This window comes from Equus quagga, chromosome 1 (genome assembly GCF_021613505.1).
Source record: "Equus quagga isolate Etosha38 chromosome 1, UCLA_HA_Equagga_1.0, whole genome shotgun sequence".
NCBI lineage: Eukaryota > Metazoa > Chordata > Mammalia > Perissodactyla > Equidae > Equus > Equus quagga.
Window position 1 is genome coordinate 102,665,973 of NC_060267.1, and position 22,115 is coordinate 102,688,087.

General features: G+C 42.0%; 1 protein-coding gene across 4 annotated transcripts in view; it reads left to right on the top strand.

The window, feature by feature from the left end:
• Positions 1-22,115, top strand: part of NR2C2 (nuclear receptor subfamily 2 group C member 2) — a 112,988-nt gene that overhangs the window by 73,074 nt on the left and 17,799 nt on the right. For all 4 annotated transcript variants that reach the window (XR_006889154.1, XM_046664879.1, XM_046664897.1 and 1 more), the window contains 5 exons: positions 12,642-12,842; positions 14,951-15,053; positions 17,291-17,470; positions 18,438-18,585; positions 19,365-19,458. Coding sequence is in view for 3 of the 4 variants with exons in the window: in XM_046664879.1 (XP_046520835.1) it covers positions 12,642-12,842; positions 14,951-15,053; positions 17,291-17,470; positions 18,438-18,585; positions 19,365-19,458 (726 nt within the window). In the remaining variant the exon portion in view is untranslated. The remainder of the gene's footprint in view (positions 1-12,641; positions 12,843-14,950; positions 15,054-17,290; positions 17,471-18,437; positions 18,586-19,364; positions 19,459-22,115) is intronic.

Consider the following 22,115-nt stretch of genomic DNA (forward strand, 5'->3'; position numbering starts at 1 on the left):
CCTCAGCAAAAATAAGAGGAAGATTGGTAGCAGATGTTAGCTCAGGGCTAATCTTCCTCAAAAAAAAAAAAAAAAGTAAGTAAATAATGTCTGTCTTCTTTATACTTTCTTTACTGAAAACATACATGTTACTTTCCTTGTATACAGACTTTCTAGAAATAATATGCTTTCTCAGAGAAAATTTCTCAGCATGTACAAAACATGTCTATCAACAAACTCAAGCCTTTTTTTAGTTTCTCTGAGGTAAGAAACCAAAGGCAGACAAATCTGTGCTTAATAATCAATCTCTAATATTTTGTCTTATGTGCAAATGATCTAGATACTCAACAAATTTTGGTCACTTAATTTAGCAAAAAGTCTAGAGTTTTAAGTTACCAAAAATAATTTGGAAGCTGTTTTTTCAAGTATACAGACCATGTGAAACATAATTATTGTACCCGAAAACTCTTATCCATTTTTATCTGTCTAAATATTTCTTCCCAACAATTTCATTTTGATTACCAATGAAAAACTTCATGAGGCATTAGACAAAATTAGCTGTAATTTTAAGCTATTATTTTGCTGACAAATTTGTATTTGACTCGTAAACCCAGGTTGCATGTCTGCCTCATATTCGGTACTGATACAGCTCTGAGGATGTGCCTGTTTCAATCAAACCAACAAATTTAAAAAAGCTTTTATTTATGGAAGATTATTTCTTATACCTTAATTTTTAGTGAATTTATGTAAGCTCTTACTTTAAGACAAACAGAGCTCTAAATTTTTGCCATACAATCTGGAAGTAGAAAAATGTCTAACATTTATGACATATATAGATAGACACACACATAAACAACAGACAGATGCAACCAAGATTTTGTAGTCTTCGATTTTTGGGCAAGGGTGCTTTCATAGCAGTCCGTATCTCCAAAAGCTTTTCCCATCTTTTTACTTTCTGTCAGTCTTAAGAATCTGAGATAGTCTAGATAATAGCTCCCAGAGAGGTCACAAGCTTTTGAGATTAACAAGGAAAGTTAGTTACTTATCAAAGCATTGAAACGCCCATCCAGTTACATTATCCTTAATTTGTTTCTTTCCCTCTGGGTAAATAGTTTTATCTTAATTTAAGGAAGAAGTCCTAAAAGAAAATTCCTGTCAGGCTTTAAATATCAGCTTCCAATTTGGATAAATTTCTAATCATAAGTTACTAAATCCTTTCAAATATCTTGTCAAGTTTCAGCTAGGACAAACAGTGACTATTCCTGACAACATTAAACAACTCCATTAAATTTTGTTTTAATTTCCCCTTGACTGTTTAAGGGTAGCAGTTTCCCATTGTTTCAGAATTTAGACATGGCCAATCAAAAGTATACTTACGCTGCACCTAGAACCAGATCTCAAAGCCAAACCAAGCCAAGAGAACTTCTGTGAGCGGATCCCCTAATTCTTCCTTAATGTTGGAAAATCCCAAAACCAAGGCCCTCACATTGAAGTCTGAAACAAGGCTTCCTTTTTCAGAAGTTGAGGAGGGGATCCCCTGCCAAACCAAAGCTTCCTTTTCAGAAATCAAACCAGAAGGAAGAAGAAATAAGAATATGGTCACTCGTACCAAAGCTTACTCACCAAAAAACGGCATGTGCTGTGTTACAGTATCAATACTGGGGGAGCATTTCCTCCAGTGAGACACAGTGTCTGTCCCCTGATAGAATTTATAATACAATCATGCGGAAGAAATGTAATCACTTAATTCCATCAACTCTTATACCTCTATCTCAGTCATTTCAAAGAATGGCTTTCTGGTCCTAGAGAAGGTGGGAGCAGAAAATCTACATCACAGAGACACAAAGCATTCAGATTTTCTCCAAGATGGGTTTCTGGGGCATATTTGCCTCATCAGTCTCAGTATAACAGGGGAGGTGGCCACGTGGTATTACACTCCTGCAGAACAAAAACAGGTGAAGTTCAACAGTCCTCTAGATCTTTCCCAAATGAAGATCCCTCCTTTCGCCCACACAAAATGCAAATGGAGAGGCAGAGAATTCACAACTGCGTGTGTTGTGGCAACTCACCTGGTAAAGCACACCAAAAGTACTCGCGTACGAGACAAACATATCCACACAAGGACAAAAAGTAGACTTCAGTCCATTGTGTTTCTCCACTCCAAGTGAGTGTTGCGCTGAGGGAAGCTGACACTGGCAGGAACAGGGGAGTAATACAGGAAGTACCCCAGGCAAAGATGCCCAGTCAGCTACTGGGGACCACTGATCACTCAAACCCTCACCAGGGCCACCCAGCTAGGGGCACAAGACTCCTGGCTGGCTTGCCAAAATTGTTACCAAACCTCTTAATCTCAAGTTTGTGTGCCCAGTGTGAGGTAAGCCAAATACTGAGGCATGAGTGCTTGGAGGTGGTGAAAAGTTTATTTGAATTGCCCAAGACAAGAACGGGGGAGCATGGGTTCTCTCAAATCCTCCTGTTATTGGTTTCTAGTTTAATTTTGTTGTGGTCTGAGGACATATTTTAATGATTCTGGTTTTTTTTTCAGTGTATTTTATGGTCCAGAACATGTCTTAGTGGATGTTCCAGGCAAGCTTGAGAAGTGTGTATTCTGCTGCTGTTAGATAGATTGTTTTATAAATGTCAGTTCTATCAAGTTGATTGATAGTGCTGTTCAAGTCAACTATATCTTTATTGATTTTTTTGCCTGCCTGATCTATCAGTTGCTGACAGGGGAGTGATGACATCTCCAACTGTACAATGGTTGATTTCTCTATATTCCCTTGACAGTTCTGTCAGTTTTTGCTTCACATATTTTCATGGTCTGTTGTTAGGTGCATACACGTTTAGGATTGTTATGTCTTGGGGGAATTGACCCATTTATCATCATCTAATGCCCCTCTTTATGCCTGATATTTTTCTTGTCCTGAAGTCTACCTTATCTTTAAATTGATATAGTAACTGTGGCTGTCTTTTGATTAGTGTTACATGGTATTTCTCTCCATCCCTTTACTTTTAATCTATCTGTGTCTCGGGTTTCCTGTAGACAATTTATAGTTGGGACTTCTTTTTTAGTCCAGTGACAGTCTCTGTCTTTTAATTGGTATATATAGTCCATTCACATTTAAAGTGATTATGGATGTATTTGGATTAATATCAATCATGTGTGTAACTATTTTCTGTTTATTGTCAGAGGCTTCTTTTTCTGCCTTCTCTGGCTTTCACTGAGCAACTTATATGATCCCTTTTATATCTTCTCTTAGTGTATCAAATATACTTCTTTACAAATGTTTTTAATTGTTGCCCTAGAGTTTACAATCTACATTTTAAACTAATCTAAGTCCACTTTCAACTGAAAGTATTGTTTCTTATGTAATGTAGGTATCATATAACAGAATGTTCCCAGTTCCTCCCTCCCATCCCTTGATGACATTGCCGTCATTCATTTCACTTCTCCACATGCTGTAATTACCCAGTACATTGTTACTACTGTTAACTTAATTCTTTGTTAGATCGATTAAGAATAAGAAAAATAAGATTTAATTTTACCTTCACTTATTCCTTTTACATTGCTCTTCCATCCTTTATGTAGATCCAAGTTTCTGACCGATATCATTTATTTTCTGCCTAAAGAAAACCTTTTAACATTTCTTACCTGGCAGGTCTGCTGGTGATGAATTTCCTATTTTTTGTTTTGTCTGAGAAAGTCTTTATTTCTCCTTGCCTTTTTTGTTAATTGGTTTTTTAAAAGATGATTTTCAGTGAAACTCATATGACATAAAATTAACCATTTTAAAGTAAACAGTTCAGTGGCATTTAGTACATTCACAATGTTATACAACTTCCACCTCTTTCTAGTTCCAAAATATTTCCATCACTCCAAACTAAAACCCCTTAAGCAGTAAGCAGTTTCTCCCTGTTACTCCTTCCTCCTAGTCCTTGGCAGCCATCAGTCTGCACTCTGTCTCTGTGGATTTATTAATTCTGCATGTTTCATATAAATAGAATCATATAATACGTGACCTTTTGTGTCTGGCTGCTATCACTTAGCATGTTTGTTTATCAATGTTATAGCGTATATCAGTACTTCATTTCTTTTGATGACCGTATAGTATTCCTTGTATGTATATACCACAATTTGTTTATCCATTCATCCATTCGTGGACTCTCCTTCACTTTTGAGGGTTACTTTTGTCAAACATAGAATTCTAGTTTGGTGGTTTATTTCTTTCAACATATGAAATATTTCACTCTACTCTTTTCTGGCTTGTATGGTTTATGATCACAAATCTGCTATAAATTTATCCTTGTTTCTCTATAGGTAAGGTGGGGGTTTTTTTCCACCTCTGGCTTCCTTCAATGTTTTCTCTTTGTCTTTGGTTTCCACACTCAAATGAGTGTTAGGGAAATATAATTAAGAGAAACAAAATCTTCTCTCAACCCAGAAAACCTTTCCACAAAGGTAGTAGAGACAGAAAACAGATTTGGGGGCTGGGTTATTGAATAAGCATTAAACCAGAACATACTGTGCCTCACAGGCAATCCTCTCGGAGATTGCAAGCACATAAAGGGATTTTACTCATTTATACAGTCAAGCTGTTACAACCCATTACATACTTGTTTTCAAGATCCTAACTTTATCACGTGTTAGCTAGTTAGCTTTGTGGGGGGGAACAAACTTCTTATATCTTTATGACAGGAGATAGTTTGCAAATGGGAGCAAGCTGCCCGCCAAGTTAGGCTCTCACTCTCCTAAGAGACTGGGAGGTAAAGGAGATCTCTCTCTTGGAGTTTACATTTCAGAAAGATAGCTCCCAGGTCCTTGAGAAAACATTCCTGAGTTGTGGCACTAGCAACAGGCTTATCTCATCATTATAAAGATTTACATACTTACGAAAGGACAGAGAAAGAATTTCAGAGAAAGAAAGGAGAGAAAGAAATTCTGAAAGGAAAGGGAGAGGGAGAAGTGTCTTTCCTTATTTTCAGCAGAGAGAGTTAAGCCTTTTATCTTTAATTTGTATTTGGCTTTACAAATAGGATGTGTATTTATCCTGTTTGTATTTATCAAATTTTACTTTATTTATTTATTTTAATTTTTTTTAAAGATTGGCACCTGAGCTAACGACTGTTGCCAATCTTCCTTTTTTTTTTTCCTGCTTTTTCTCCCCAAATCCCCCCGATACATAGTTGTATATTTTAGTTGTGGGTCCTTCTAGTTGTGGCATGTGGGATGCTGCCTCAGTGTGGCCTGACAACTGGTGCCATGTCCATGCCCAGGATCCAAACCAGCAAAACCCTAGGCTGCCGAAGCAGAGCACGCCAACTTAACCGCTCAGCCACGGGGGCAGCCCCTGTCAAGTTTTATTTTGATATTTTCTGAGCTTCATGGATCTGTGGTTTGGTGTTTGTCATTAATTTTGGAAAGTTCTTGGCCATTATTAACTTTAATTATTTCTTCATTCTCCTTCTGGTATTCCAGTTATGCAGATATTATATCTTAAAATTGTCCCATAGTTCTGGGATATTCTGTTCTGTCCCCCACCACCCATTCTTTTTCTCCTTGCACTTCAGTAAGGAGGTTTCTATTGACCTATCTTCAAGCTCAGTGATTCTTTCCTTGGTTGTGTCTGGTGTACTAATGAGCCCATCAAGGCATTCTTCATTTCTGTTACAGTATTTATTTCTAGTGTTTCCTACTTTCTGAGAATTTCCATCTCTGCTTACATTTTCATCTGTTCTTGCATGTTATCCACTTTTTCCTTTAGAGACCTTAACATATTAATCATGGTTATTTTGCATTCCTTGTCTCACAATTTCAACATTTGTGTCATGTCTGAGTCTGGTTCTGATGCTTGTTTTATCTCTTCAGATTGTGTTTTTCTTGCCTTTTGGCATGCCTTGTAAATTTTTTGTTGAAGGCCAGGTAATATCCAGCTGTATTAGGTAATAGGAACTAAGGTAAATAAGCCTCTAGTATGAGGATTTATGCTAATCTAGCTAGGAGTTGAGCTTTTTTTAACGTTTGCTCTAGCTTTAGGTGCCAGCAGCTTCAGATTCTTCTAGTGTCTTTCTTTTTTTCTCTCCTCTTGACTTTGGGCTACCTTAGATTTTCCTCCTCAGAGAGTCTGTGTCTTGAAGCTTTTCCAGCTATAACCCACTGTTTTACTGGAGCCCTGTTAGTGTAGTGGTAAGTTGTGGGGGAAGGGAAACATTGTGTAATCTTACGATAAAATCTCAGTATTTTAGTGGGCCTGTGTCCTGGGGCTGTGACCTTCACTAGTGTTTCTTAGTTATCCCTGCTCCCCATTAGATGAGACAGGAAGGCTAGAGGGGTCTGGAGTTAATGAAATGCCCTTTTCCCCAGGTGGGATAAGACTGGTAAAGTCTTTGTCCCTGGGAATAGGCCTTTGTTATGGAGAACACTCTTGAGTTTATTTTACAAAAATGACTATTCCCCTTCGCCTACCAGAGCCACCAGGGAGTCTTTCTCATCTCTTTACCATGAGAACCAAGTGGGATACCTGGAGCTAAAACTCTTGCAAGTATAAGGGGACCCCCTAAGACATTGACCACCAGGAGTTTCTTCTCCCATGCTAGTCCATACTAAGTCTCGAGCAATTTATTGTAGTTACCATTTGAGTGTCCTACCAGTTTGGCTTTTGCTCCAGGTAAGCAGATCTCAGACTTAGTGAATTCACCTTTCTCCAGATTTCAGGATGGAGTTTGCTCTGCACACTCAGTTCTCTGATGAACCAAAAGGGAGTCATTAATTTTCCACTTATCTAGCTTTTTCTTGTTCTAAGGATGGAGTGATGACTTCCAAGCTCTTTACATGTCGAAGTTGAAACCAGAAGTATACTTTCAGCTCCAAACTCATCTGTCTGGTAGTTTACCTGACGTATCTTCTTGGGCATCTCATACTTGGCCAAGCCAAAAACAGGCTTCTGAATTCCTGCCAACTCTTGCCCCTTCACCACCCAGTTCCTCAGGCTGGAAACCTAAGAGTCATTCCTAACCCTTCACTCTCCAGTCCTCACATCTCTACCACCTGCTCACGATGTCCCTTCTCCCTCCAGCATGCATTTCACAGTGATCCTCTTCTTTCCAGATCCAGACCTACCACCTTCACCTCTCACCTGGGCTGCTGCAGTGGCATCCTAACAGTTCTTCAGCTTCCACATTTTTTGTTCTATGTATTTTCCATTCCAGCATTCAAGAAGATCTGCTTAAAATGTAAACCACTTCCCATCATTCCTTCTCTTAAAACCCTGAATGTATTTGGGAAACACCATTTTATGTTATTCAGGAAGGAAAGCTGTGTCAAATATTTTATCTACCTAAACTTTGTAGGGATTCAGTTAGTGGGGCTAAATGGAGATGTTCCTTTGATCATCTATGAGCAATACTTACTATTCATGAGTTAAAATTTATATTTACGTAAAAGATTTGTTTACCTTTTTGCATAGGTCAAAAAAACTTTTAAACAGATTTTCTTTACCTTTTATATTTTTAATTTAATCACCGCTGCTCTTATCCTTTGTTAATGCTCTAGTATACCCTGACCTGTCAAATTTTATATATATAAAAAATATATATGTATGTAGTATATATTGTACATTATTATATATATATAATAGTATAAGATAGGTATAAAATGGTATAAGAAACCTGAAGACCTGGTTTTGGAGGGAAAAACCTCTTGCATGGCTCCCTTAGAGCCACTCGGAATGAAATCCAGACTCCCAGCAGGGCCAGCCTACCTCCCTCTCTAGGCTCCTAGGCCACTCTTCTGTGGGCCTGAGATCAGTTTAAAAGTTCCTTCCTCTTAGGGCTTTCCATGTGCCAGAACATTTCCCGTTGCTTAGAACGCACTTTTCCCTAAACCTTTATGTGGCTCCCTTCTCCTCAGCCTTGAACCTTGTTTTAAATGCTACCTCGTCACCAAGGCCTTCCCTGACCTCTCTTTCTAAAGTTGGTACCTGTATTATTCCCTCTTACCCCGACCTGATGTTTTCCCTCATGACGTCTGTCATAAAGTTAAATTGTTTACTGGTTGGTCTGTTTACTTGGGGTTTTTTTGCCAGTCTTTTCCACTAAACTAAAAGCTTCATGAGAGCAGGAACCATCTCCATAATGCCTGTAATCTAGCAAAGCTCCTGGCACAGAGTAAGTATTTGAGGAGTGAGTGAGTGAGCCATAGTAGAAAGTCCTGATTTTCTCAGTGGGAGAGATTTGATGAGATAAAAAGGATATAAGACTTCCCAAGTGAGGAGAGAAGTATGTGAGAGCTTAGAGGGAAGAAATACTTTTTTCAAGGTCCTGTTAACATTCTGGGCAGTGTACCAGGTGCTTTCACACACATCATATCGTTTCACTTTCCTAGTAATCCCTTTTTATAGATAATGTAAACAGAGGCTCAGAAAGCTCATATAACTGTTCCATATTGACACCTTTGGGAAGCAGGAGAGCAAGCATTCCATTCACAATGCTAGCTGCAAAGCCCTCTGTCAGGATCACGAACACAGGTGTTTACAGGACCAGGTGGCAATGAGGAGGTGGGTACAGTGGGGATTGGGGTGAACCAGATAGTCTGTGCTCCATCTAAAGGGGCAGCCACACCTAGCCAGCCCATGCCATAGGGAAACTTAGGCCCAGAATGGCCAGAGCTTCCAGTTTGTCAAGAGAACTGTAAATCTGATTTTTGTAGGAAATAAGATTCTATTTTTAGATGTTGGTAACCAGTTTTTAAAAATTTTAAGCTTTGGGAAATCAAACAAAAATTATCCAATGGCTGGTTTTTGCCCTCAGGTTGTTTTGCCCTCCGGTTGTTTGTTTACAGGCTCTTCTTCACAACAGAAATGATGAACCCAGCCTGGCTGGAGTAGAGAATGAGTAACATGGAGGGGAATGGCACTGTGCCAGGTCACATCCAGGTCTGCCTTTTGGGTGGAACTTAGAGAGGGACCTTGGGAAAGTAGAGTACAATTAGCTCTGCTATAATGTGACATATACGTTCCAAAAAATTCCCACACTATACAGACTTACACAATGAAAACCACAGGGCTTATGGGAAAAAATGGGGTTAGTGGTACAAGATTCAAAAACTGTCAGTGACACATTAAAAAATGGATGTGAATTTAATAAGAACTTCAGTCTCCATATGTTAAATGGTTAAGAAATACTTAATGACTACAATAAATATGGTACTTTACCTTGAAAGAGACCTGAAGCTTGCTTGTGGGGTGGGGTGGAGGATTGCAGCTCGTCACTTACTGGGAGTGGTGCACAGAGGGTGATCTGAAATCAGAGGCAAAGCTGTGACACCAAGTGCCGCGACCTAGATATTCCCACCCAGCTCACTCTACCTGGGCATCATTTTGTGTTTACATAGTGTTTCTATGGAAGAAATCATGTATAAGCACAAGAGTCACATTTTGCTCAAATTATACCCTAATATATCAATCACATTGGAACAAATGCACCTTTTCAAAACAAGCATTATAGAGTACTCACTGTGTAGCCAGGCTATAGAGGGCCTTAAAAGTCACAGGGAAAATAAGACATCGCTTATATTAGTACCCTCCCCCCAGTTTATTATTGTTTACAAGCAGGGAGTATGACTTTGTTCCAAGTAAAGAAATTAGTTTGCCTCTTGTGTTAGTTTCCTACGGCTGCCATAAAAAGTGCCACAAACTTAGTGGCTTAAAACAACAGAAATTTATTCTCTAATAGTCCTGGAGGCCAGAAACCCAAACTCAAGGTGTTAGGTGTTGGCAGGGCCACGTTGTCTCGTAACTTCTAGGGAAGCATCCTTCCTTGCCCCTTCCTAGCTTCTGTAGTTGTCAGCAATTCTTGGCCTTCCTTGCTTGTGGCTGTATCCTCCAATCTCTGCCTCTGTTGTCACATGGCCTTATATGGGCACCAGTCTGTCTTTAGGGCCCACCCTAATCCAGTATGGCCTCATCTTAACTTGATTACATCTGCAAAGGCTCTATTTCCAAATAAGGTCACATCACAGGTCCTAGGGGTTAGGACTTAACCATCTTTCTTTAGGGAGAAACATTCTACCTACAGAACTCCTCCACAGGAGACTTCAGTGTTCATGCGTCTGGATACATCGTCTCGATTTGATGTTTCGGTCTCATTTAACAGGAGTCTACCTGATGGTGTCTGCTAGCAAGTTCTTTGTTTGCTTGATGGTCACCCTGGGGTTCCAATGGAGTATTTGGGGGATTCTTTTTTTCTGCTTACCTTTTAGTTTTTTTGTGGAAGCGATCTCTGTAAAGGGAAAATGGAGATATCTTGGGAGGGAAAGGCAGACAAAAAGAAATGTTTGTAACTAATTCGTTGAACTTGTGTGAGCCTAAATCTTTGGGCAAAGAAAGAAAAGAATAATCTGGGCTTTGGGATATGTTATATATAGCTACCAAGAGGAGCTATCCCTGTCTAGACCCAGTCACTCCTACCTCCCATCCCCTGCCCCCGTCCCATACCTGCCATGCCTCAACCAAGTGGAATAGGGAATAACATAAAAGGAAGTGACGTGGCAATTACTGTGTGTGCTCAGGTGCAGCACACATCATCTCTGAACACACTGAGGGCAAAGGACTTACTAGCTGTGCCTTGGTTGTAGTCAGTCATTGAAGACCCCTCTCAATCACATGACTATTTCATTTAACAGGGAAAAGAGTTTAGGAAGGAAATAAGAATTGATACACATGAAAAGGAAGTCAAACATTTGACTCAGATCTCAAGGTTATGAGGGCCTTTCGAAGGCCATTTTGCTTATTACCTCCTGAGGCTGGAGTCCCTTCTGTGGCAACTGAAAGAAGTATGTATCAAGCAGTGTGTCTACAGTCTTTCAGCTGAGCCTTGAGTAGGAAAGTTTTTAAAAAGAGAATCCTTTTTACAAGGTTTTCTATCTCGTGTTTTTCTGTTCCAGGGGACTCTGGGTGCGCCACAGGTTGTAACAATGAAAGGCACTTCCTTTTCTTCTCTGCAAATCTGTTCTTCATCCTTAAAGATCTTTGACCCTTCAGTTGGAAATGATGATTTACTGGGATTCGTGCTCAGTCATTAGCTAAAGATTTGTTCTTGTATCTTCTGTCCCCGTCTGCTGCTCTTTCTGTTCTTGCGTTTGCTGTGCCCTCACCTTGCAGCACACTTTGCCACATCTTTGCACGATTTCCTCTCTTGCTTCTTTCAGATCTTTGCTCAACTTCACTCTCTCAGAGAGGTGTTTCTTCCTCAAGTTGCCCTCCTGCCTCCTTCCCCATGTGATGCTCTGTTTGTTTACCCTGCTTTTTAGTTTTCTCCTTGACACTTACTACTGACTGGTATTCTGTAATATTGGTGTTCATGGTCTGTTTCCCCCACTAAGTTAGCTCCATGCAGTAGGACCTTTGTTGTGCTCAAACCCCTATCCCTAGGACCAGAACAGTGCTGGACACATAGTAGACGCTCAGTAAACATGTTATGTGTTAAGTGATTGAATCTTTTCTTGACTATGTCATTTTCTTTTGAGCCAACCAGTATTGTCTGGTTTTCTGTATTGGACAGTTGGCAAAGCTGTTGTGTTAAACTCTGTGTGAGTTTGCTGTCTGAACCTTGGAATTCCATGTCACAAAGCAGCATCTATCAAGAGGTGGCACGGATGCCAGACCTGCCCCTAAATATACTATAGGGAACTGAGTTCCAGCAGAGACAAAGCACATCTCCTCTTGCACAAGGCCTAGCCACAACAGCCCCGAGAGTCTGTTTGGTGTCCTTAGAGAGAAGATAGACAGTGCTAGTGTCCTTAGAGAGAAGATAGACAGTGCTCTAAGCTGGGTACTTGGCCTGGAAGAGAGGTAGGACAGGGACTAGAACAGCTTCAGAGAATTTCATGAGTGAGAATAAGAGATTTTAATTGTGGCTCATGCAGTAAGGCAGGGAATCTAGGAAGAGGTAGGCTCTGACAGCTGTAGCTCCCAAAAGGTTGGAGCCCCTGGAGGAATCAGAGTCAGGACCTCTCCACAGTCAGCACCCACGGCCTTCAATGCATTCTGCAGTCTTCTATCAAACTTAGCTCTTCATGTGCCCAGCCCTCTGCTGGCCCTGGGGATACAGCCCTAAATCAGGTATTGTCTCTATCCTTAAAGACTTCTGAGTCAGGGAGTGGGAGTTGTGAAGTATATGTCAGCAGGGGACTCCCTGTATTCTGTCACCCCAGGCAAGATGATTTACAGGCCCTTCCTTTGGAAATAGCCCTACTTTAAAGCACTCATTCCCAGGTTTTTGAATTTTGTTGATCAGTATAGCATTTCAAAAAAGTTAGTTTTTGCCCACATTTTTTATCATGCCAGGGCAAGGATATTGTTTTTTTAAGTTAAACCTATCATCTATTATTTATTATTGTCTTCATTTCATAAAAGAAAGGGCATTTTAATTCTAAAAATAGTAGGAAAGATGTCATCCTAGAATAAAAGTAGCGTTACGAAAATTGGTGTCTGAAAAGTTCACTGTTGTGTTTTATTTTTCTCATTTCACCACGGACTGGTGAAACTTCATCTTGGACCAGCATTCACTCCAGGACGGCATTGGGCAGTCACCGCTTTGAGCACCACCTGCAAGTGCACGGGTCGCACAATGCTCCGTGAGAGCAGCCTCCATGTTGTGTCTTGTAGATTGTGACAGACCAGCAGACAGGACAGAAGATCCAGATAGTTACCGCAGTGGACGCCTCTGGATCCCCCAAGCAGCAGTTCATCCTCACCAGCCCAGATGGAGCTGGAACTGGGAAGGTGATCCTGGCTTCCCCGGAGACATCCAGTGCCAAACAGCTCATATTCACCACCTCGGACAACCTTGTCCCTGGCAGGATCCAGGTAAGGCCTGGAGACAGGCATTTATTTCAGCGCTTCTGCTACTGAAATTGTTCCTGACTCTTACCTCTGCCTTGGAGGTCAAATCTATCCCTGAAGGTCCTTTGGGCAACTGCAAACATGGCAGATTGCTCCTTTGGCTAAAGTTAAAAACCAGCAAGTGAGTGGCAGGGTCTGAAGGTGGCCAACTGCAGTGCTCAGATCGGGTGAAAGTTAAACCAGATAGAATCAGGGGCCCACAGGAGACTGGCATGGGCAAGCTGGCACTGAGGCCGCTGGAGATTTTTCTTAACAAAGGCCACATGGTGGCAGCCCTTGGCCCATATGTTAGGGACATCACCTAGGGCTGACCACAGCCAGATGAGGACCACCTTGTTTCTAACTCTTACCTTGGCCTTGTCCAGATGCTCAGGCCCAGTTCAGCTCCTCATACTGTCCTTACTTGCGCCTGTGAAATGCTGCCTATAGTTCCTGTCAGTTCTTATCTCTCCCTTTGCCCTGGTTCTCCCTACGCTGGCAGGGTGGGATGGGGTCAGGGGTGGGTACAGGAAGAAAAGAAAAGGTTTGAAGGAAAGGAGGGTTATTGGGAAGCACTGAATTTCCAAGCCCAACACTTAGAGGAACAGAGACTTGAGGCCAGTGTCCCACAGTGGCCAAGCATGGAGCACATTTAGTGAGGGTCAAGTTGAAATCCATGTTTTTGTTTTGTTTTTAAGTTTTAAGTTTTTAAAAATGTGTGGTAAAATATAACATAAAACTTACCATCTTAGTATTTTTTAGGAGTCCAGTTCAGAGGCATTTAGTATATTCACATTGTTGTGCAACTACCACCACCATCCCTCCGCAGAACTTTTTCATCTTCCCAAACTGAAACTCTGTGCCCATTGAACACTAACTGCCCATTTCCTCTCACCCTGCAGCCCCAGCAAGCACCATTCTACTTTCTGTCTCTGTGACTTTGACTTTTCTAGGTACCTCATATAAGTGAATCACATGGTATTTGTCCTTTTGTGACTGGCTTATTTCACTAAATGTAATATCCTCAAGTTCATCCATGTAGTAGCATGTGGCACTGTTTCCCTCCTTTCTAAGACTGAATAATATTCCACTGTTTATAGAGACCATACTTGGTTTATCCATTCATCTGTTGATGGACGCTTAGGTTGCTTCTGCCTTTTGGCTACTGTGAATAATGCTGCTAAGAATCTGTGTCGTGAGGGACTTTCTACTATGGAGAAAATTAAGGAAGGAAGGCATTTTTTTTCTTGTGACAGAGCTGTGTTCAGAACTGTACTTTTGAGCCACTCATAGTGCAGTTAATCAGTGCTGCTCGTCTTTCCTTCCCCAGAGCACGTTCTGATCCTCAGAGATCAGAGTTCCTCCCTGCTTACTTGGACTGCTCCTTGTTGGAGAAAGGATGGCTGTTGATTTTGTTAAACGTTTTACAAAACGTCATTTTACATAATGATTTCTGTATATTTTCCCTCGATACATGAGTCATTTTAAGGCTCATATTTGGTACTTTATTTAATAACAGCTATTTTTTACTTTCTCATATTGATATCAGTTACGGTATTCTTCCAATTGAGTAGCACTGTTTGGTTGCCAGAAAGTCACCTACGAATGAAGGAAAAATAGTAGGTTTTAGAAGTCACCTATTTTAGTCCTTCCACTCCAGCTGCCTCAGTGAGAGACTTAGTTATTTAATTAATAAAGCTGGATTATTTTTCTGCCAAATATACCTCTCTGTATGCTTTCAAGCTGTTTCCTGGGAATAGAGAGGCAGCCGGAAAGACCTCCAGTATCTTCTTCTTAGAGGATCTATGTGTGATTCCCCCCATGGTCCCTGATTGTGGGTGGTTGTGGTAGCCAAATAGGAGAGTAGATCCATGAAAACCAGTGCCTGGCCCTGGACAAACCCCCCTGCTGGAGGGACAGGCCAGATGAGCAGCAGGGCCCTTCTTGGTATCAGATTAAGTTGTGGGTTGGAATTTTCCCAGTCCTGCCCAGAGTTCTGCTTAGAAACCCAGGATTAGGAATTTGCTGTTAAACATTACTTTGCTTAGCAATCTGGTTTTTAATCAGCACCCTACTTGTTTCCTGATTCTTAGATCGTCACGGACTCTGCTTCTGTGGAACGTTTGCTGGGGAAGGCCGACGTCCAGCGGCCCCAGGTGGTAGAGTACTGTGTGGTCTGTGGTGACAAAGCCTCTGGTAAGTAACCCTAGGTCTTAACTGGCTGTGCATCTTGGACCAACGTTGTGAAACAAATGAGAGGATTGCAGGGTTAATGGGGAGAGAACATTTTCTGTAGGTTTACAGGTTTCAAAACTTGAACTCCACTTTTCTTATTGGGATTGTTTTTGTTTGATATAAACAAGCAAACCAGTTTATCAGATTATTAGAATCAAAAGGAAAAGTCAAACTATTTGTGTGATTTGTAAGTACTGGTTGAGTGTCAAATATTTACGTGCTACTAAGGGAGTAATAATTTCTTTAATCTAGTTAATATTTGCACTGTGCTTTGCTGTCTGTTCCCCCTTCATCCTAACTGTAACTGTCTCTGTCATCCCCTCACTATAACCTAGTGTGATAAACTGCTGTGATGGAGGAGGGAGCACATGCGTTTTTGGCTGGAGTCCCAGAGTCAGGAAAGGCCCCCCAAAGGCAGTCACGTCTGTGAGCCTTGAAGGTTGAGTGTGTGCATGTCGGATAAAGCAGAAGGGCATTCCAGCTGGTGGAGCCAGGGTCCAGAGAGTTTAATGTCCATACCCATGGTGTGTTTGGGGAAGAGCTCCATGGTTAGGATGTGGGTACAAGGAGACTAGAGAAGATGTCTGGCCCAAAAGTTCAGACTTTGGCCTGCTGACACTGGGGAGCCATAGAAGGTAAGTGTGGCAGGCTGGGAGGAATGGAGAAGTATTTGATAAAGGCACAGTTCTAGTGATGCTAGGGGCACAGACCTGAGTTCTTTGATGGCTGCACGGTTCCACTTTGTTCTGTGATTACTAAATTCACAGGAACTTTGGACACTTTGTGGTCCTGGTGTTTTTAAAAAAAGGAGGCTGGACCAAGCCTCTTAGGAAGACAGCCTCCAGGTAAGCATCTACAAAAGGTTGGAAGCTCCAGTCCCCCTCCCAGCTCATGACACTGTTTGCTTTGCCAGGATGCCCTGCCCTTGCTCCCACCCCTTGTCCTGGTAAACCCAGCCCATCCCACTCTTCTCTGAAGCCCTCGCCTGCCCCCGTCTGCAGGGGTCAGTGCTGCCTCTATCCTCATTGCCTTTTTGTACAGCCCTCTCTGCGCATTTGTTGTGTTCTCTTATAATTGAGTCTAAGGCTTGCCTTCCCCCTCCAGAATGTGCTCTTTGAGGTAGATGAAGAACCATGGCTGACCCCCTCCATCTCTATATACCCATCTTCCTGCTCAGCAAGGAGAGGCACTCTGCAAACTTCTAAACAAATGACTGAAGCATGAACATAACAGAGAGGCCACAGAATCTACTTGCCTTCCTCATTTGTCAGTCCCCTTCTTAGAGGAATGGCCTTGTCACAGGCTTACGGTGCCATTGTTTCCAGACAGTAGAGGTCACTCTTAGGGCCAGAGAGCCCAAGGACATAAGGACTTACCCCACAAGGAAGGAAAATGATGTCTACACAGTAATTTTAGCACAACTATTCTTAAAGGCACAAAATTAAGACCCTCCAAGTGCACATGCTAGAGCTTAGGACAACGAGATGCTCTATAGCTGCTGTAAATAGTGATCCTGTGAAATGTGTTCTCTCAGCAACGTAGCTAAGACATTGGGTTACATAAGAGCAAACCACGAAAACATCCATGGTCAGTCCCAGCTGGGAACAAATGAGATGTAACGCATGTGGAAGCAGTTTGTGAACTAGGAAGGGTAAACTGAGGCAGGGAGCTCTTTTTAATGTCATTAGTAATTAGAAGTTAGAGACACGAAACAAGATTAGAAAAAAGAGCTGTGTTTAATAAATGTATTTCTAGGACTGTGTTTCCAAAATGATCTGAGTACCTAACCCACGTGAGCCACATGGCAACCTTCCTTCACCTTGGGCCTACGCAGTCAGTTCCCAAGCTTCTTCCTCTGACCATTCTGCTTCCCCCAGAGTAGGTCTAGGGCCCAGGATATGACTCACACAGAGGGAATAAATGCAGGAGTGAGACCCTGTCTGCTAAAACAGCACGTTTGCTACCTGTTGCTCTTGGCAGGACAGAGGCGCTGAGTAGCTTCACAGTCCTAAAGGTTGTACTGAAATTATGTGAAGGACCTGGGTGCCATGCCTGATGCCCAGGCCTGTGATTGTCCCATGGCTCCCAGCATCTGACACTGCACACCAGTCACTTTGAAAGATTTGTCTTAAAAACAGGGCCTGTGACAGATCACCTCTTCTCTTGGTGAACTGCTCATGCACTCTTTCTCCTTTCAGGCCGTCACTATGGGGCTGTCAGTTGTGAAGGTTGCAAAGGTTTCTTCAAAAGGAGCGTAAGGAAAAATTTGACCTATAGCTGTCGGAGCAACCAAGACTGCATCATCAATAAACACCACCGGAACCGCTGTCAATTTTGCCGGCTGAAAAAATGCTTAGAGATGGGCATGAAAATGGAATGTGAGTAACAGTATTAAAAAACCACGTGAGTTAACAAGAAGGGAGAAAGTGAGCGAGAATCTATTAAATAAGGTTTCAGTACCTACCTTTAAAATACTTTAAGAAAAAATTATCCACTCTGGCTCATTTTGGTTTTCCTTCTGGATCAGATAAGATGATGCAGTGCTGACGCTGCTGGGGTTGGTCAGTTCCCATGGGGCATGTGGAAACCGACTCCAGATAAATGGGGAGGCAGCACAGTGGAGTGGAGTGAGCAGAGGCTTTGGAGTAAAGCTAATACCAAATAAAACTCCAGCTTTGCCACTTAGGAGCTACGAGGCCTGGGGAAGACATGCAGCGTCCTTCAGCCACAGGGTCCTCATCCGTGCAGTAGAACTCCTTACATTACTGGGTCTGGGTTCAACCTTTCTCTCTTTTAAAAAGGTCTTTATTTTCTTCTGTTGTTTGTGGCATCTATACCTGATCTTATATCAGAGTGTTGAGGGGAGAGGTTGCTAGGGTGATACAAAATTGACACCCATTAAACAATCGGCAAAAGCCGTGCAGGCTTGAGTTGGACATTTGTATGGTTCCTCTACAATATGTGGCTTTTGAAAAGCTCTCTGTTCGGGACCCATTTGAAGACGGATGTTTCTCATCCTGTTAGCACCAAGAAGTGGAAACTCAGAGGGCTCAGTGTGCGCCTTCCACAAGGCCATGCAAATGCCGTGCTGCAGTCTCTTAGCAGGCAGCGCCCACTGTCTTGAGGTCTTTTTCAGCCTTTAGATTTGACATGACATTGTTTAGCTTTGGACCTTTCTCTGAAAAGTTCACTGTGAAAATTGAGCTAGACATATCTAGCACCAGAGCATATCATCCCTACAGTCATAGACTTAGTAAAGAAGACCCCTTGCTTTACTATGAAGGATGTGGTTTTTATTGATTTGAATCTTTCCTCTAAACATGAATCTTTATGTTGTGATTTAAGCTGTACAAAGTGAACGGAAGCCTTTTGATGTACAACGGGAGAAACCAAGCAATTGTGCTGCTTCAACTGAGAAAATTTATATCCGGAAGGACCTGAGAAGTCCTCTGATAGCCACTCCCACGTTTGTGGCAGATAAAGATGGAGCAAGGTCAGTTCCTGTTTTGACCAAGGGCAACACTGTGGTCAGCCTCTTGGGCTGATCAGAGGAGGCATGCTCTTCCTTGGAAAGGGGGCTTCTGTAGCTCCCCACCCACCGACCACAACCTTCAGCCTTGTCTTGCTCATCCCACCCTTTTTCGAGCTGCTGCAGACACACCTTTGGATAGGTCTGAGGATGGCTGATTTAAGATGGGTCAGAATTTCTCCTATCTCAGGGGCTCAGATTATGTCCTGTAGTTTAAACATTATTCATACAGGTAAACCGTGTTCTGTAATTCAAGATTAGGGCTTCTTTGCAGTATAGACAAAGGGCTTAAATCCCAGGTGTGGTCTCAGATAGTGCCACAAGTTAATTTATGCATTCTTTTTAATGTAATCTATTGAACTTAATTTTAAAGGAACAGAATGAGGGAAAACAAGAAATCCAAAATGTATCATAGATAGAACTGGAGTTTGAGAATGCCTTGGTGGTATTCTAAAGATCAAGTTAACTTTATTCGGCGGAGTGGCCATAGTCAGTGGGTCAGTGTCAAAGCCCTGGATGATGTGCATCTGTGTGTCAACCTGTCTCAGGCTGTAGCCCTGGCTTTGTGCAAATCTCGTTGCGGAGAGAAGGGGGGTATTCAGTCACTCGGTGACTGAGTCTAGTTAGAGCTTTTCTGCTGCTCAAACAGCTTTTCAAATGTGGAAGGGATGGAGAAATGCAGCATGATCATACTGTGCATCAAATGTTGGAAGCTACTCTGGGTTTCTTTATGTCTTAAATAGACAAACAGGTCTTCTTGATCCAGGGATGCTTGTGAACATCCAGCAGCCTTTGATACGTGAGGATGGTACGGTTCTCCTGGCCACGGACTCCAAGGTGATGTTCTTTACCTATGCCTTCTCCATCTTTATGTTGCAGTGCAGACTGCTTCTCTAAATGTGTGCGCCCACCTTCTTCCTGGTCGTCAGAGACCACATTGAAAGCGTGGCCTTCTCATTGTGACACAGCCACCTGTGATTTATTTTAGGGATGCTGATGGCTTTTCAGAAACTCAGGGCTAGCTGGTCATAGTCATTATAATATGTCAGAGTCTAGAGTTTAGTTTGGCAGAAGTTCTATGGTTCTCTTCTCTATTAAGAGTTTCTCCCCTGATACAGACACTGGCAAACTACTGGTGTGCTGAGGAAATAGATACTTATCCTAAGAGGGCCTTTTGCAGAAGCCCCTTGTTCTTTTTTATTAGATGATCTGTAAGAGGAAGTTCAGCCAGGATTCTAACAATTCTAAACGTTTGCTAGAGCAAATCAGCCACAGGGAATGTAACTTGTTGTGGTCAGAGATGTTTGTCAATCCAAGAGAGACGAGACAAGTGGCTAACTCCTCTGAAGGTAAGGAAGGAGGAGGGTTTTATGCAGGCAAGGGAATCCACTGTTTGTCTCATATTGTTGTTCCTGATGTAACCCAAATAGTGATGAAGTAGCAACAAGCCACGACTGAGGTCCAGTTTTTCTTCTCTAAAAGGAGCAACTCAGTAACAGAGCACTGGCATTACTTAGAGCCAGAGTGAGGCCTGCAGGCTTCCTTCTCATCTGTTCACACGCACATCCATGTGCACACTCGGTTCATTAAGGAGCATCCTCTTTTGGGAAAGAAAAGGCAAAAGTTAGAGCTATTGGCTAGCATAGAAAGCTGCCCTCCACCCACTGGTCCTCATGCTGGGCTTTGAGCTTCCCATCTCTGGGCAGTGATGATATGCGTGGCCTGGGAATCACACCTGGCTCACTGCTGTCACCCAGCAGACATTTGGGACAGTGACTGTGTAGTGGGGTGGAAGGAAACTGTAACCCTAAAAGTAAGGCACAAATAACCTTAAAACTCCTGATTTCTAAGGGATTTTGCAGCAACTATTCTGTTGTACCGTCCATGCAGGGACTGAGAGAAAGAACGGAGGCTCCAGAGTCAGTCAGACCTGGGTTCAGAGCCCAGCACTGTTCTTGGCAGCTGTGTGCCCTGTTTTCTACACTTCAGTTTCCCTCAGTACCCATCACACAGGGGTGTTGGGAAACTTGAGTTAGTTCATTTTATAAAGCACTTGGCATACAGTGAGCACTCAATAAATGTTAACTGTTAGGAGGCAGTTATTGTCACCGGCTAGAGGAGAAGGGACCAACAGCTGCCTGGTATTTAAGCAGTAGGTAAGAGCAAGAGCTGCAGTCAGACCCAGGCTCTACCCCATTCCCTGCTCTGTAAAATGGAAGTAACAATATCCACCCAGAAGTTTGTCATGAATAATGGAATGTATGCAGAGCACCTAAAGGGAGGTATTTTCAGAAGGTGTCTTTTAAACTTTTTACCTTGAAATAATTATGCATTCAAAATAATTTACTTTGAATGAATACAAAGCTATTATAGAGACCCCATGCACCTTTTCCCAGCTTCCCCAGTGGCTCTACCTTGCAGAACTGTAGAAGAGTATATCAAAACCAGGACACGATGTTGGTACAATGTATGGGTTCTGTTCTGTTTTTTTTTTTTTTTTTCCCCTACTCTTCTTCATTTTCCTTCTACGTATCTTTCTATCACGATGACCCACATCTTTTCGCAGTTGCACAATAGTCTATTATATGGTTGTTCTGTGATTTATTAATCATTTCTCTGTTTATGATCTTTTCTGTTGATTCTAGTTTTTCACTTTTGTAATCAAGATACAACGGATATGTGTATACATATCTTGGTTTATTTGTTTGAGTTTATCTCTGGCTTTTTTTTTAAATTGAGGTGTAATTCATATACCATAAAATTCACCTTTAGTGTACAATTCAGTGCTTTTTGTTATATTTACAAGGTTGTGGAACTATCACCACTATTTAGTTCCAGAACATTTTCATCACCCTGAAAAGAAACCCTGAACCTGTTCAACAGTCACTGCACCTTCTCCCCACTCCCAACCTCTGCCAACCACTTAATCTACCTTCTAACTCTGGTTTTGTCAATTCTGGATATTTCATATAAAATGAATGATACAGTATGTGGCCGTTGGTGACTGGCTTCATTCTCTTAGTGTAATGTTTTCAAGGTTCATCCTTTTGGTATGTATCAGTACTTCCTTCCTTCTTATTCTTGAATAATATTGCCATTGAATGGCTGTACCACATTTTATTTATCCATTCATCAGCTGATGAACATTTGGGGTGTTTCTACTTTTTTTCTATTATGAATAATGCTGCTATGAACATTTGGGTACAAGTTGTGTTTTTGTTTTGTTTTGTTTGAGGAAGATTAGCCCTGAGTTAACATCTGCCGCCAATCCTCCTCTTTTTGCTGAGGAAGATTAGCCCTGAGCTAACATCCGTGCCCATCTTCCTCTACTTTATATGTGGGACGCCTGCCACAGCATGGCTTGAGCAGCAGTACATAGGTCCATGCCCACGATCTCAACCAGCAAACCCCGGGCTGCCAAAGAGAACATGCAAACTTAACCGCTGCACCACCGCGCCAGCCCCTTGTGTACAAGTTTTTTTGTGGATATTTGT